Source organism: Sardina pilchardus, chromosome 8, assembly GCF_963854185.1.
Source record: "Sardina pilchardus chromosome 8, fSarPil1.1, whole genome shotgun sequence".
In the NCBI taxonomy this organism is placed as follows: domain Eukaryota; kingdom Metazoa; phylum Chordata; class Actinopteri; order Clupeiformes; family Clupeidae; genus Sardina; species Sardina pilchardus.
In genome coordinates this window covers 33581232-33598544 of record NC_085001.1, presented here as the reverse complement: position 1 = coordinate 33598544, position 17313 = coordinate 33581232, and the positions used below count along the sequence as shown (strand labels likewise).

The 17313-nt window shown below is 42.2% G+C and overlaps 1 protein-coding gene across 1 annotated transcript in view; it reads left to right on the top strand.

Moving 5' to 3' along the window:
- Window positions 1-17313, top strand: part of prdm6 (PR domain containing 6) — a 33611-nt gene that overhangs the window by 11519 nt on the left and 4779 nt on the right. The window contains exons 4-6 of the mRNA XM_062543701.1: window positions 5197-5324; window positions 7245-7369; window positions 11870-12215. Of these exons, the coding sequence (XP_062399685.1) occupies window positions 5197-5324; window positions 7245-7369; window positions 11870-12215 (599 nt within the window). The remainder of the gene's footprint in view (window positions 1-5196; window positions 5325-7244; window positions 7370-11869; window positions 12216-17313) is intronic.

The window sequence follows — 17313 nt, the reverse complement described above, 5'->3', positions numbered from 1 at the left end:
GAGAGCTCTCTGAAACTGCTATGTGTTCGTGGCACTTTGGTTTTAATCCTCCTGAGGAGATAACAGACTGCATTATAATCTGGTGTGATGTATGCATTTACAGCACCCTCCCACCCCACCACTACCTCCGATCAATGCATCCCATTTACATGCCAGTCGGACTAGGGAGATGGTGGCTAAGTGTTTCCCAAGATAAGGAGCCCAAATTCCATTATCCAAAGTGTTCCACGTGTGTGCCTCCGCTTGACCCCGTGTCTGTGCCTGTGCTGCCTCTGACGGCGATGGAGGCATCGTGGGGGCTGTTGGAGAGCCCACTGCCCACTCTAATGGCTCCAGAGGCCTGATTTACTTGCTATAATAAGGTCACTAGGTCAAGCCACTGACAGGTCAGGCTCTCTGTGGCTGTTTCTGCACCCCCCCCCCCCCACACACACACACACTTTCTCTATATATCTCTCTCCCTTACCCTGACTTTCTCTCACACCTCTCCTCTCAATCTGTTCCTTTCTCCATCCCCTCTTCCATCCTGCTGTCGTACTCTTTTCTGCAGCCTTTTCTGCCTTTTTCTCTCTCTCTGTTTTTCCATCCTGTGGCATTGATGCTCAGCTGTTGTGGGAGGATTTACAGGCGTCGGGGTGACAGGACCCAATCAGTGAGCCGTAGCCATTGGGATGGAGAGATCGAGCAGTAAGTGAAGCAGTGGCGGAGACACCGCTCGCCAGCCTCTGATCAATGACTCAGGAGCAGGGAAGCAGAGAATTGCATTCTCTCTCTCTCTGATCTCTCTGCGTTGTTTTGTCTATCTCCATTTGGCCATATCCCCCTTTTATTTGTATCCCTTTTTCTTGCACACTCAAAGAAAAGTGTCTGAACTGGAAAGAGAATTTTAATTATTTTGTCTTTCCAATGTGTACTCTTTTTGATCTTCTCATTTTATTTCCCTCATGTGAGTTAATAGGCGTCTTTGAAGTTTGCAAAAAAAATGGGTTCATAACATGGTTCATTATGGAGTTACAGCACCATTGACTCAACCATGCAGAGACGAGCTGCCCGGGAGGGGCTAGTTATTGATCAGGGCAGATGAGGTGTTATTCCTAGGGCACCAGTGACATCCCAGTAGGGGGTCCACCTTGATTATGGAGACGGCGGAGAAAGCAGCCATATAAGTCCATATGGCATCATGTCTAAACAACAGATCCAGAGTGATTTCAGTGTCCTCAGCAGTAACTGTACCGAGGTCATTAAAACGCTGCACTCACAGATTTATAAATTAGGCAATTTCCCTGATTATTGCAATCATTTACAAAATTGATTGGCGCAGTGAGCTATAGACAGATTTCAGCAATGCTATTGACAGGGTTCGCCTCACTAATAAACAGGGCCTCCTCCATAAAGTGAGATGTCATTATTTGTGTGTGTGTGTGGGGGGGGGGGGGGCGGTTGTTTAGCATGGTGAGATGGCTCAAGGTCATGTATATGACTGGACATGAATAAGCAGGAGTGGCTGCGCTAAATCAGAGGGCACCGCAGAGACACATCCATCATGGCCGTCATCTGGCACCCCACATTATTTTGTCTCTTGAATAAATAGAATACTGTCTAGAGCTGTTGAAGATTTCTTCATTATAATTGCAGATTGTTTAGGCAAGGCTGTATCTGATTGCTCGCTGAAGCTAGTTGGGAGCATTGTTGCAGTTCCAGGTTATATTCCGTGGTCTAGTCTAGCTACTTTTAGTGACCATAATTCCTCAATTGTTGTCCAGTCACACCAAGTGGACTTTGATTAGTGCCCTTTTTCATTTGGGATTTGAGCCCAACCACAGTGCTACAGAACATCTCCACTCCCATGCACCACTGTGAATACGCTTCTTTTCAGAACAATCACTCACCACTTGTCACTGTTGGTCTGATAAACCCCCTAAACCATCATTAGCTGAGCCCTCTACTTCCCCAGTGTCAAAGGTTCATAACGCAGATTCAGTTCACTCTATCCAGTTAGATGAGAGAAGAATCTATTGCTATTTTATACCCATGCAACTCAATTGGACATGTTCACTTGAATGAGAGTGAATGGGATCAATGTGCAGAGTCCTTCTCTGTGTGGGTAGGAGCCACTCCAGTGCTGGCCCAGCTGGACAGCTGTCGGAGACCAGGGGGGGCTCACGTGGGTGTAAATCACTTTTATTGGGTGTTTACTGTAATTCTTACTTAGGGCTGCAACTAACCTGCCCTACTCAGTGCATTAAGCCACAGCGATAGCCATCAATCAAAGTGTGTTTTCCACAGGGGTACACTTTATATTACCTCTCTCTACCTCCTGAAAAACACAGCTCCTCCATATGCTTGTCTATTTGCAAACTAAACATGGAATCATCATTGGTTGTTTTTCCTGTTCTTGTCGACATGTTTTAGAAGTTGTTGGAGCATGCAGAATATTTCATTTGGAATATATTCTAAGAGTCTATGGCTGAAAATAGTAATCACTCCCAAGCCTGTGGGTTCCCATGCCCCAGTCCTGTGCTGGGCTGTTAGTGTGTGTTTGAATGCAGCAGCCTGGCACAGGCCCCAGTATGTAGCTGATGTAAATGAATCCCAGATGAAGGTGATTTATTCACAAGTGAATTATGTTGCCTCTCAGTGAAACATTTGAATGGAATAGAGCAGGACGCAGACATGAGATGAGAGTATACTGGATGTATGTAAACAGTGATGTCATTTTAGCACAGGCGTGTGTTGAGGACAAAGGAAATACACACAGACTTGTATGCAGTACATGGCTAGGCTCCTTTTATTTCTGATGCCTTCTTTGAATATGGAGGGATGGTCACTCTCCTCTCTGCTGGACCTCTGTAGTGTCCCATAGAGGCCTATATCATATCTTAGAGTCAGTTAAGAGCACAGGGATGTAGCTGTGCCATGGCTGATGACTGTGGGAGCAACTGGATCCCTGATTGAGGGCTGAAATGAGAGTCCACACGGAGAGCTGTGCCTGGTCTGGAGTGAGAGAGGGCCAGAGATGGATGGAGCTGTCTCTGACGTGGAAGGAGAAGAGGTGGAGTAGATGTGCTCCTGGGCTAGAGTGAGGGGGACATGCTCTTACTGCAGCGCTCTTCAATTAGAGCGGCTAGAAACATGATGAGGAGAAAGCCCAGATTTGTCCCTGGCCGGATGAGTGAGGGTGGTTGCCGGCCTGGGAAGAGAATCAATGATGTATCTGTCCCTGATGTTGGACGATAAGGCTGGAGGTCTGACCATCTGTTTGCGGACTTGTGGGAAGAGGAGGTGCCAGAGGGTTTTGACAGGTCAGGCGTGAGCACCATGGGGTGGGGGGGAGCAGGGGGATGAATGGTCTGTCAGGAGTTTTTCCAGTCTGCCCATTTCTCCCTCAGGGAGAGTGAGGAGTGGAAGGGTTCAGCCGCTCAGCCTCTGATCACAACAGATCACAGCACAGCATCGCCACATGCATCTCCACCATTGGCCTCTAGTGCAGGTGCTTGTGTTGGGTATTGGGAGTTTGTGCCAGGACATAGAAATACTTCAGTGATGTTCCTCATTGGTGTACACAAACAGTGGTTGAATTCTATAACTGGTGTTACAGAATGACAGAATTACTTTAATTGGAACGGTCTGAAATTAATACAGGTACACAGGTTGTGTTGTGTGTAAAGTCTGTCCTGGTCTTGTCATAGCTATTCTAATAGAGGAAGAGCTTGACCATCTACTGAAAATGTGTGTGTGTGTGTGTCTGTGTCTGTGTATGAATCTGTGTGTGTGTGCCCAAATGCAAGTGTAATATATGTGTTTGTGATTGTTTTTGTGTGTGTGTACGAGTCCATGTATGGAGTGTATCCGTGCATCTGTTTTTGTCCGCTCTTGTGTGTCCCTGTGTGTATGTGTATACACTTGTGTGTGTGCGCTGGTGCACTTGTGTGTGTGTGTGTGTGTGTGTGTGTGTGTAGCGAGCGTCTGTGTGCTCTATCATGCTGTCAGAGCTGGTGGAGGCAGAGTGTGGAGTGGGGAGGATCCAGGAGGGGAATCAGAGCAGACAAACTGGATGTGGGAGATTCTGTGGGGTCACCAGGGTCAGTTGAGGTCCTGGAACCCCATCCATTCTGCCCAGGCCTCAACTGACAGCTCTCGTGATTCATACACACAGGCTACAAACAGAGCGATCTGTAATACTGATAAATACACACACACACACACACACACAGAGACACACACACACACTCACACACAGAGACAAAACGAATTTACGGAACCACACACTTACAATAGTGCTCTGCAGTTGTCAGAATCCCCTACATGTACATGTACACTAAGGCCCCGATGTTAGAAATGGCCGCTTGTTTCCAATGTTACATGCACCCTAAAACATGAATAGACCACACATAAAAACTGTTCAAACTGTGCAATACATTTCTGTTAATTCTACGCAATATGGCAAGGCACAGTGTTTGCATTCTGATGACAGAAAAAAAATCGATATTTGCACTATATTTGTACAAACAGAGCAGAACAGATGCACATAGAAATTATTATTATATATTCACATACCTCACTCTCCTAAACAATAAGGACCATTTTATTGAAAGCTTGAAAGTTAGAGAAAGAATGAAATGTAAAGTTTATCTTAGTCTGTTAGCAGAATCAGTAGTATCTGTTAGTGAAGCTTTACACAGCTCTCTGCCAAACAAAATGAACACGATGGAATTACTCACTCAAACCTCTATGAAGAGCCACTGAGAGAAATAAACTAGAGCAAGAGGTGAAATGAAATCAAGTCCTCAGGATGCCACTCATGCCAGTATGAATTGAGTTAAATAGACTTTCTCACGCCCCTTGAAAATCAGTAAAAAAAGACAGAACATAAGTGTGTCAGTGCCCTTGTCTCCTCTAAATAAGGCAGAAAACATTTTATTTATGTGTGTGTGTGTGTGTGTGTGTGGATGGGTGGTTGCTGCACTTGTGGTGCATCACCCAGAGCTGGTTATCCTTATCATGCACTGTTGGAGGAGGAGTGACTGAATATGCCAAGACTATATTAAATATTTCCAGTTGGCTGTCGCTCAGATCCACAGGCCTGTTCAACTCAATGGGGTATTTTATGTTTTTACTGCAACAGTGAACCCTAACACAATGTCTTGTTTGTGTGTGTGTGTGTGTGTGTGTGTGTGTGTGTGTTTGTTTATATAGATCTATGACCAGGAGGGGACACTACAGCACTTTATTGATGGCAATGAGCCAAGCAAGTCCAGTTGGATGCGGTATATTCGCTGTGCCAGGCACTGTGGGGAGCAGAATATGATGGTGGTTCAGTACAGGTAATGTGCACACACACCCCTACGCTGCGCATGGTAGAGGACTAGCATATGCTAGTGTAGTATTTATTATTGACATAGCCATGAAGAAACACACATCCCTTACCAGTCACGCACAGTTATATGTACCTGCTCTCTCTCCTGCTCACGCATGCGCACGTGCACGCACACACACACACACACACACACACACACACACACACACACACACACACACACACACCACACACATCACTGCCCAAAACAACCAAAGCTTATACCAAGGGCATTACAGTTAGTGCACAGACTAACACACTAAACATTAAATCTGATTCATCTGACATCTGATTAAATACATTTTCATATTCAAATAGTGTTTTACACTAATGGGATATATTATGCATGTATGTATTTTCCCTCATTGGCTGTGTGATTGAAGTTACACAGTACAGTTATGCAAATATTTTTCACACCAAACAAACCAAGCACATTGGCTTGGAGCTCTAGGTGATGTCTGACTCTGTATTGGTTCTTGCTGTTCCTCTCTGTCCTCCATCCTTTTTCTCTTGTTCTTTCTCTTTTCTTCCTGTCTGTCTGTTTGCCCTCCCACTCAGCTGTTTTGAGTTCCATATGTTATTATTTGAAATATCTTGAGTGGAGTTCTTCTTCAAAGCCACCCCGTGATTGATGGACCCTCGCACGGCTGTTTTGTTTTGCTCCGACGGTACGAGGCGCTGGCATGTGCTGTGCTCTGTGTTCTTCAGGACGCCCCACCGTTGGCTTTAGGACTCATCCAACCACAATACTAAATACATGTCAACATGGGAAATCGTATCCAACAAGGAGAGGACGAGGAGGAGGTGGAGGAGGAGGAGGAGGAAGGAGAAGAAGAGAGGAAAAAAAACGGCTGCCCTAGCCACGGCTTTGATGTGCCTGGCCCGAGTGGAGATTTGTGCGAGTTTTGAAAGTGACGGCAGGCTTGTAAGCCGGCGTGTACATTTACAGTCTCTCGCCCCTCCGACGAAAGTGTGTGGGACCACCCATCGCTCAGAAAACAGCCCTTCTTTCAGCAGCCAACTGAGTCATTTAGTGCAAGTCCATTTATTTGTGCGCTGCAGTGTTTATGTTAAGTGAGGCCAAACTGAGAGACATGCGCTTGCAGGGGGATGAAGCCCACGCTCTGGTCCTGTTTTTCTCAGGTTATGAGATGGCTGTGATTTATGGGCTCGTCCTTGTTTTATTTTTATGTCGTGGTGGAAAGAATTAATAAAATTCACAGACCTCAGCAGCTCTGTTGACGCAGAAGGAGCGCTTTTCTGAAACGTTTATGGACATTTTTCCCTTTTAACTTGCAATGCAGACATGCTCCTAAATACATGACTATGTATATTTATGCCACAAATCTGGCAACCGCAGGATGACAAGGAAAAAAAGGAAGGTTCAAAGAAGAATTTACTTATCGCCACCACAGAGTAAAATATTGAGATTCCACAGACTCCTATTGATTTCTGCGTTATCACTGCCAGGGGTCACTTTGTGGTGACAAAACAACCCTCCCACTGTGCCACAGACGTGCAAGAAGTCATTTATTTTGCGAGTGCTTCATTAAATAAGTGTTGCATCAATGTGACACACTTCCACCCTCGCCAAGTGCCTCGCCATTGCTCATGGTTTTTAGCACAGTGCCTCTGCTGAAAGGAAAAATGTCGCCCTTCTTCCAAATTAAGAGGATAGAGGCATTTTGAACAAGTGACATAATCTCAGTGATGTGTAGCATTCTTCTTTTTATTATTAATGTTGAAGTATTGACTGTTAACAAGCCTCTGGATTGTGTGCCAGGCAATGTCATAGAGAGGCTACAGTATTTCTCCTGCAGTCCTGTCAGGTCATGGAAACATGTGAAGAAAAGAAGTGAACAGAAAGCTTTCTTCCCCTCTCTTGCAGGTCGTGTATTTTCTATCAAGCCTGCATGGACATCCCTCGAGGGACGGAGCTGCTGGTGTGGTACAACGACAGCTACACCTCCTTCTTTGGCATCCCCCTCCAGTGCATCGCACAGGACGAGAACCGTAAGCCGCTCTCGCTCTTCCTCTGGCCTCCTCTTTTCTTTCTTGGGCCTCTTTTCTTTTCTCCTTCACGCTCCATCCTTTTTCCTCCTCCTTCTGTTGTCTGTCTGCCTCTCCATTCTGTCATCTCATCTCCTCTTCTCTGGCACTCCCGTCTGTGTGCTGATCTTCCCTTTTGGTGATCATGATGATAATGGAAACGGTTGTTTATTTCATTGCAGGGTTGCATGTGTTGTTTGGTTCAGATTTATTTATTTATTTATTTTTTAAATAATTGTGGCTCTAAAATGCGTGATACTGAACATCAGACATGAAATACTTTCACAGAGTAATTCACAGATGCCATGGAATTAGAGAGGCCAACCGATTTTGTGAAAATGTTGGTTTAGTGCTGGTAGTTGTCATGCCAAAAATAGCCTCAGTCCACAAATCTTGAGAAGGGGTTATCAGTGAGTCATCAGTCATCCTGAAAACTTGGATCTTTCTCTTTGGCAAAGGGCTTTGATACAAGTTTTTTGAAGACATGTTCTCCTGTTATCTGATCTAACATCTGTGGAGATATGCTGCCAGATGAGGCTAATATTCTCTTAACCTTGCATCTGCTTACATTGTTCACTCCACACAGTTGTTTATCTCCATTCTACTCCATCCAGAACTTTAATTGGGTGACACAAAGCAGGTATATCACAGTAAAATATGTTATGTTTAATGATTTTCTTTTTTTAATTTTAATCGTGCAGATTTTACAAGGTTATCTTGATATAAGCTAATGGACAGCAGTTACAGACAGTTTTGGTATTTGGATTGTCGTAGATTAAATAGCCCAAAACAGGTCTGTGCTGGTGGGGTTTGAAAGACTTCATAACAACATCAGTGATTGTTGAGGACTAGAGGGATTTTCAGAGTAATTACACTCTTTGAAAATCACAGCGCTTTTAAAAAACCCAGAATGGCATTGGCTGGATGAAAATGAGCGCAAGAAAGCACAGAAAATATGTGAATATTTCATTTTTTGTAATTTCCTCAAAGGGCATAGAGTTCAAGGACATAAATCTGCTGTTGTTATTTAAGCGGTGGCCAGAAAATCACATTGACGCTTCACCACTGTGATCCCTGCACACATTTTCCAAATTGTAGAATAAATACAATCAGTTTTCATGTTCAGGGTCCACTGCTGGGTTGGCAAGGGCATGGCTGTGTGTTGAAAACGTGCCATCTTCAGTCCAGCTTCACCAGCTGGGCAGGGACAGGGATAGCAGGGCTGTGATAAGCAACACTGGCCGGCTGCAATAACATAGCTATTATAGCACCATGTGGTAAAAGTGTTTTAATGGACAGGAAAAGTGTATATCCATTCATGGATGATTCGATTATTCTAAAAGCAAACAGAAAAAGCTAATTATCACATTATTTAGGATTGATTGATACATTATACAGTGGTATAATTGCCATAACATATTATTCCCTTGTGTTTAACACAGGTTTAGAGATATTAAATAGACCAAATAGCCAGCATCTGAAAATTAAAAGTTAATGTTGTGACATCTGTGTTTTGAAATGGAACCAACAGTCCAAGCCACTGTGGACATTTAAAGAAAGTAAAGGATGAAATGGCCATACTGTAAATTGCGGCAAATTTAATATATATCATATTAATTATACACAGGAACATAATAAAAACATACACTAATGTGGGTACTTAACTCACTCCTTTTTAGGACATGCAGCATTGTGTTTTCTATATACCATTGCTTTGTGTACCAGTCTGCCTGTTTTATCACTAACTCATCTTTTGGCCTGAAGTCATCATTCATGTCCTCTCACAGCTCACACAGGGCTCCTCTGTGCTCACTTACCAGAAGGAGCTCCTGGACAACTGACAACATTTGACAATTCTCTGTTTACACATTGGACATTTTATGACTTTAGTCTGGTTGCACTTTTGTTTAGACGACTGCCACTCCATGTAAACTGTTTTCCCTGAGCGTGCGCTATTATCCTGAGGACATAATGCTGTGCATGAAGAACGTGGCAAACAATGAGGGCAGAACAGAGCCATAAAACTCATGCTGGAGTGGCCGGTGACAGCGCGTATAAACATAATCACAAACACAAATGGCTTCATTTGAGTGGACCACGGTCAAGAAGGCACAGGCTTTTATACCTGAACTATGCAGTGCCCCTCCTAGCAACATGTAAACATGGCCTGATACTCTTTACTGTAGCAACATGTAAACATGGCCTGATACTCTTTACTGTAATCAACATGTAAACATGGATACTCTTTACTATAAGCAACATGTAAACATGACATAATACTCTTTACTGTAAGCAACATGTAAACATGGCCTGATACTCTTTACTGTTAGCAACATGTAAACATGGCCTGATACTCTTTACTGTTAGCAACATGTAAACATGGCCTGATACTCTTTACTGTTAGCAACATGTAAACATGGCCTGATACTCTTTACTGTAAGCAACATGTAAACATGACATAATACTCTTTACTGTAATCAACATGTAAACATGGCCTGATACTCTTTACTGTAATCAACATGTAAACATAGCCTAATACTCTTTACTGTAAGCAACATGTAAACATAGCCTGATACTCTTTACTGCAAGCAACTGTAACAAATACTGCTATACATTGAGCTCAATGATGCCTATTCTGAAAGCACAAGGTGTGCGGTGCATGGTGCTTTGTTCAACTGAAAAGGTACTTGAAGTGAAAGGGTATACTTGAAGGTGTGTCATTTAATACTTGTCCTCGGAGCCAATCATACCACCAGACACTGATCATGAGATGATTAGTGCCCTTGTGATGTGTAGGTCTTGAGGTCTTAAATATGAAATTCTTAAATTGTCGTTGTGGAATAATCGACAACAACCCAGTATATAGTTCAATCCACTATGACAAACAAACTTCAAGCTAGCCTACCTGATTGTTATTATCAAATTGATATTTGTGACTACCAATTTCCAGATTACACTATCAATTTCGTTAATTTGGAGACGGGTGAGATTAGACATCGGTGTGTGTGGTTTGAAACAAAGATGACAGACCTAAACAAGTTGACAGTCTGCCTTGAGGGCACCTAAGACAATTGCCAAGTTCAATTATCAAAATAAGATTACAGGCAGGCTTTGTATAGTGATGGGCAATGTGTGGCAATGTCAGGGCCCAAAGATTCTTGTAATGGAGAATATAAATGAATTTGGGCATGTATTTTTACTGTGCTGAATGAAAGAATGTACAGTAACTTTCTATGTCTTACATTGAGTGTTGCACTTCTGACCACCAGGTACATATTTTAACTATCTGAAAATGGAGGAGGATTGTTTCTGTGTATACTGTAGTTCATTGGTGGATTTAAAAGCAATCTAAGTTTTGTTTGCTCTAGAATTGCCTTTATACTTTTTGGAAAAAATAATGTTTCTAAAACATTTTGTTGACAATGGTAAATTCTAGCTTGTGATACCAGAGCAAGAACCGTTTTATTTTGTATTCATCTTGGCATTGTGCTGGGTGCTGTATAAGGTGTTTGGGTTGTGGTGACATTATTTAGGATATTACGTTTACAGCAATAATATAAAAAGAATCATCTTCTGTTCATCACAAAACTGAGTAGAGGGAGTCTTTTGTTCTGCTAATGAAAAGATTGCTTACTTTTTCCACTATCGTACACTAACATACATTTTAAGTGACATTTCAATAAATCTTAATATGTTGGAAAAAATGTCAATGGGAACTGAATGCACTCCTCCCATGCAAAGTTCCAAGTCCTATCCATGCACATTTTCAAAAGTTAGCTTTAATCACACATATTCCAGTTGAAATTTACCAGTGATCAAAGATCTTACATAGAAACTAAGTTCTGAAAAAAAGGCTGATTTCAGTTTTATTGCATTAGATGAACAGACTTTATTGAATAAGGATGCCACAGTCTTCATCCCACATGTATCACATTACCGTGTAGCGGTGCTGTGTTTGTGTACACAGCATGTTGCGATAGCTGGAATGTGGAGTGTGGTTTTCTTAAGGATGGCTTGTCATGGTGGGGACTTCCTCCATGTTGAGTTTTCATTAGAAACTACTGTTAAGGACACACATGGTTTTGCTCAAAAGAGAAGTGTTTTGTGCGCTGGTTTGCAAAGCAGTGATGATTGCGTTTTACCGTCATTGATGTCATTGCAGAAGACATTTGGCTTAGCCATTTGGTACACAAAAAAAGGGGGATAGGAGAAGGAAACTATGAAACTGCTGAAGTGACAGGAGTTTGCATAAAAACAAACAGCTTAAGTTGCAGGAAATGTCTCTGAAGGAAATGATTCCAACGTCGATGCAACAAATGATGTCCCTCTGTGAAATGCCATGGGCCCATGGCTAATCCAAAAGCACAAATCTGTACTTGTCTTGTTGTACCATTCATCTGCTCACCCGTTTGTCTTTATACAGCTTCCTTATGGTCTGTGTGTTCCTCTTGTTCATGACCACAGTAAACGTCCCAGCCACTGTCATCGAGGCAATGTCCCGGCAGGAGAGTCTCCAGCCCTTCAGTAAGGGTGGGAAGGGGGGATCCTCCGGCGTCCTGCTGCGCTCCATGGTCTTCCCCCACTCGCCCTGCCCGCGAGGCTTCTCTCTGATGGACAAGGGAGGCCCAGCTGACTCCGGCTACAACCAGATGGGCTCCAAGAACCAGCGCGTGCTGGCCAGCCCCACCTCCACCAGCCAGCTGAGCTCCGAGTTCAGCGACTGGCATCTGTGGAAGTGTGGCCAGTGCTTCAAGACCTTCACCCAGCGCATACTACTGCAGATGCACGTGTGCCCACAGAACCCAGACAGGTGAGGCCCTGGTACCAACATACCCACACCTGCATACACAAACACATACTCCATGTGCACACATGCACACACTAGGAAATTCTGAGTTCATTTGCAAGAGTTTGTCAAAAAAAGAAACCTTCTAATCACCCCACAAACACACTTAGTAGTAGTGTCTGTAGGTATTTCCAAAAAACAAGATGTGTTGTCTCTGAAAGTTGAAGTAATGAAACCTCACCGTGTAGCTTACCTCTGCCTCTGCTTACCACTGCTCTACAGGTAGTGCCTTAGGAGATCAAAAACCAATAACAGTGATAAGAAATGTTCCTAATTGGCTTGTTTTCATACAAAAGAACACTAAAGTATATTCCACAGGGATCTCTGCTGGGAAATTGTTGAAATACATAATTGATTTCACACCCTAGAGCAAGTCCATGCAGCCCACAAGGTGCCAAATTATGTAGGACAAAGCAAATATGTTGAAGTAAGTTTTTAGTTTTAATGTAAAGTGCAATAAATCTTCATGTTAAGAAATTGAAGCAAAACTGGCTGACTCGTCTTTACCTTGAAAATGGAAAAATAACCCATCAATTTCAACAGAGAAAGACAAATTAATTCCCCATAGCATTAAAAAACAGTCCTAATTTCAGTATTTAACTAGCATTATGTACTTAATACCAGCTGTTCTACTCACTTAATATGAATCATGTTTTTCTTCAGTACCAGGAACATGTCATTGTGTCTGGCTGGAAGTCAGCACGTGAATTACTGGCATATATTTAAGACCCCTGGCACATTTGGTGGATTTAAGTATTTATGTCTTTAGTCAGATTAACAAGATGTCAACAGTTTATATAGGCATAAACACTGGGCTATTTTCTGAAACATGAAACTTGTTATGTCACACGTGCTGACACTTTCAATTGCACAAAAAAGTCACAGTTGAGAATAGTAGTTGTGCTAGTGTTTGAAGTTGGTTTGAGTGGGTCTGTTTTGGGAAATGTACAGTACACATCTAATCAAAGTTGTGCCTAACTTTGATATGTATATAATATTTTCTGTCATAAAAGGTATCAGTACAACATGTATGGGTTACATGCAGTGTAATACGCTAGGAGAGCCTTATAGTGAACTCTTATTTGGTACATCAAAGGCCTTTACTCCTGGACAAACTGTTTATGTTGCTACGGGCTGAATTTATAATAATTAACATTAGCTCCCTTCTTTTGTATGTGACTAAAGAGGCAATATTTCTTTTTTAGGCTGTAGGTCCCAATGATTTTAGAACAGTTAAGGGGCATTGTTAGGCATGACGTGAAGCGGCCCCTTTAAAGGTGCAGTCAGGAATTGTGCAGGAGGTTGCATATGTTTGTGTTTATGTTTAAATTTAAATGTACTGTATTAGCTTAGATAGGCTGCCCCCACTTTGTTTTCAGAGCCTGGGCTGCCAACAGACCGTTTTTCCCCCGCAGTGTAATAACAATGGGCAGCTAGCTGGTCATGAGGAGAGGAATGCTTAATTATGACAAAAAAATAAATAAATGTATGGACTTGAAATCGTATAAAATCCCTGATTGCACCTTTAAGTACATAAAGAAAACATTAGTTTGAGAACTTATGTTGAGAAGTTATGCCTCCAAAGTTTAGAAGTTATGCCTCCATTTAAATGTCTAGGGACAGGAGTATTGACAGCTGTCATTCATCCCACCTCTGCATTCTAGAATGTTTGAACTTGCCTTACCTGGCCACTCTGTCACTCTTCAGTGCATCAGAGCATCCCACCTCCTCCCTATTCATTAGTATTAGTTCTAACATTAGAGATGTGTTACCGGACAACATGCATGTGAACTTCATTGACACTAAAGGCATCCCAGGACCATGACCAGCTACCAACCAAGCGTGCTTATTGTTATTAACATACAAAATCAAGCGGTTTGATGGACAAACTAGTGAAATGAAGCTGCTCATGTCTGTTAAAGTTATTTGCTGATGTGCAGGCTTCAATAACTTGCCTCTGATCATCAGATCAGAGATCACCCTTTCAGCTCCATCTCACCAACAAACTACAAGTCCTTCCAGGCAGGAGAAATTCGCGCAGGTCTATTGTGTGGGATTCTGTCCAGAGATTTGATATCTAAATAGCCTAAAGACCAGCAGTCTGCACAGTGATAGCACACACCCTGCTGGCATTGCCACACTGTTGTGATATCAGGGGTTATAGGCTATGAAATATAACCCCTGGCTGCAATTTAGACACAGACCTTGAGCAGAGGGGTTCTTTTAATGTATTCCCTTACAACTACGATGCTTTCAGGCCCATACAACATTCCCAACATTCCCTTTCAACGTTCTCCTCACTTGACCAAGTCTTCAACAACACGCTGGAACGCAACATCAGATCTGTCTCCTGTGTTTACTCTTTGTTCACAATGACTCTGAGCAAGTGTGTTCCACAGCCTGTTTCAGGTGCAGCATTTCTGAGTGGTGTAGTTGGAGTTATCATGGAAGATAAAGCCCTACCGTAGTAAGCTGTGTGCTGCAGCTGACCCAGATGGGTGTGCAGTCACTTAGACGCAGCAGGCCGGCCATTACTCTCCCTCCCCAGGGTTTGTGACGCGCGCCCCTCTGCCTCCCTGACAGCAGGCTGCATGGCTGGTAGCCATGTAAATAATGTGAACTAAGCATGTGTATCAGGCCTGCTGATGCTGGGCTATGTGTGCTGTTCGCTCGCACACAACATTTCTAACTCATTCCACTACAGTATTAAGGAAATCTGCTGGACCAGCTGTCACAGTTTTAGGGTTCAAACACAGTGTGTAACATCTCTAAACCTAATTAAATTCGGTGTGGGATGTATTGGAATTTTTTTGCTTAGCTCTATTTTTCTTGGGCGCATATAGACCTATAAATCAGCAGGCCCTGTCACAGAGAAATACCTTCTCTAACTGTGATGCAGAGGAAAACAGATGCCACTTATTCAATAAACTAATATTCATACAGAAGAAAAATGTGGCACAGATAGCCTAGAGTTGAAGTCAATGTGAGTGTTTGTCAATAGTTAACTTTATGACCCTGGGGTGGAGATAAAATTCAGCTGAACAAGGGAATCTAGATGTGTTGATATTTGGAGGCTCAGCCTATGCTCATAGCAAATGACCCAGCACATCTGTTTAAAATGGCCCCTTTCGTGGTTTATGACTTCGGCTTATACATATTTATTGATGTTTAGTTTATATGTACATTTGGGCTAAGATAAATGACTCTGGTATATCATCACGAGGGGAAAATCGTTTTGCTTATCTGTTTTGCTGACCTCTATTTTTCTGGGCAAGAGGGTTTTTCTTCCATTTTAACTCAGGCCTATCAATCAATGGAGAATATACACTCACATCTCACTGTAAGACATAAACTGAGGAGATATACTCAAATGTGACTAAAGGAGAGACAATGTACACTCCGGAGACAATATAGCATTGTGTACAGGAAAGGGCCTGGACCGTGTTTTCAGCCATACAGCATTTGCATGTACAGGGGAAATAAGAGACTCATGCCGTGCCCTGTTTTATGTTTACCTAGTGCCAGTCAAGTAGATCTGCTCAGTCCTATACTATAAATGCATGTTCTTACCTAACCTTGCTTGAGTTGACAGCAGTGCATCTCTATATTTAGACATAGTCATCTATATTACTTCATGTTCCATATTTGTTGACCACTACTTTTGAAGTTGTGGTGAAGTTAAAATGGGCCAGTTCAGCTAAGCCACATAAAGTGCACAAGCGGTATGGTTTCCTGTGGCATGATGGTGATACACATGCCATTTTGTCATGGATTCAGTCTAGATGTTTTTCCTACTCCTTAAACAACAGGCATATACTGTATAATGAGGGGGATAGCCCAGAGCCATTCAGACAAAATACAGTATAAATATATTTTTACGTCACTTATAGGAAATAAAACACATTGGGCCCTAAGGCAAAATGTGTCCATATTAATTTGATATGAAAAATCATGTCAGCTCTCCATATTTATATAACATTCAAAAAGATCTAAAGTCAGATGACCGGGACACAGGGACGTTTGGTCACCCTACTCAAGAGAAATTCTCTGAAATAGATTGTGAAAACTACTAAAGAAGAGACCAAGGGCTTGTATACCAAATTATGTTATATTAAAATGAGCAATCTGTCTCATAGATATCTGTTTTTCAAACAAAAAAAACTTGCGCTGCGCTCACCGCTAGGTTGCTCTTGGTTGAGGTAAAGTAGACCATTGAGCGCGCCACGGTCAAAGTTCAATGTGTTGCACTTTAAAATACAGTAGGGCCCAAAGACTGCAATCACTATAGAGCTGCTATAAACAGTGGGGAGAACATGTATTTGATACCATGCTAAAGTTGCCTAAAAGAGAAATATAAAATCATCATTTGACAATTGATCTTAATACCTTAATTCAAAAAATAAAAGTAAAAATCTAACCGCTAAGGATGCCAATTGTCTTTGTGATTTGAAGAATGTATCGTAAATAAATAAATGTTCTACCTTAAATGCTAGGGGGAAGCAATTATTTGACCCCCTATGTAACCCTACAGGAATTTAACACATAGGGTTAACAAAGGGGCAGGCGGATTTTTATTTTTAAAGGCCAGCTATTTCATGGATCCAGGATATTATGCATCCTGATAAAGTTCCCTTGGCCGTTGGAATTAATATAGCCCCACATCATCACATACCCTTCACCATAGCTAGAGATTGGCATGGTGCTTTTTCCAGTAGGCCTATTAGGTTGTTTGATGCTCATTGAGCGCAATGCAAATCATTTGTTTTTATTTACGATACATTCTTCAATCACAAAGAAAATTGGTGTCCTTAGTGGTTTGATTTTTACTCATTTTTGTAATTAAGGCATTAAGATCAATTGTCAAATGATGATTTTATATTCCTCTTTTTAGGCAACTTTAGCATGGTATCAAATACATGTTGTCCCCACTGTAGCTATTCTTACTTAGGTATAGAGCAGGGGCTGCATGCGACTCTTTAGCCCCCACTCTAGGGCACTTGTTCTATTTTATTCTATTATATTATCAATTTTCTAGCCTGGAGATATCCTTACGTTAACGAGT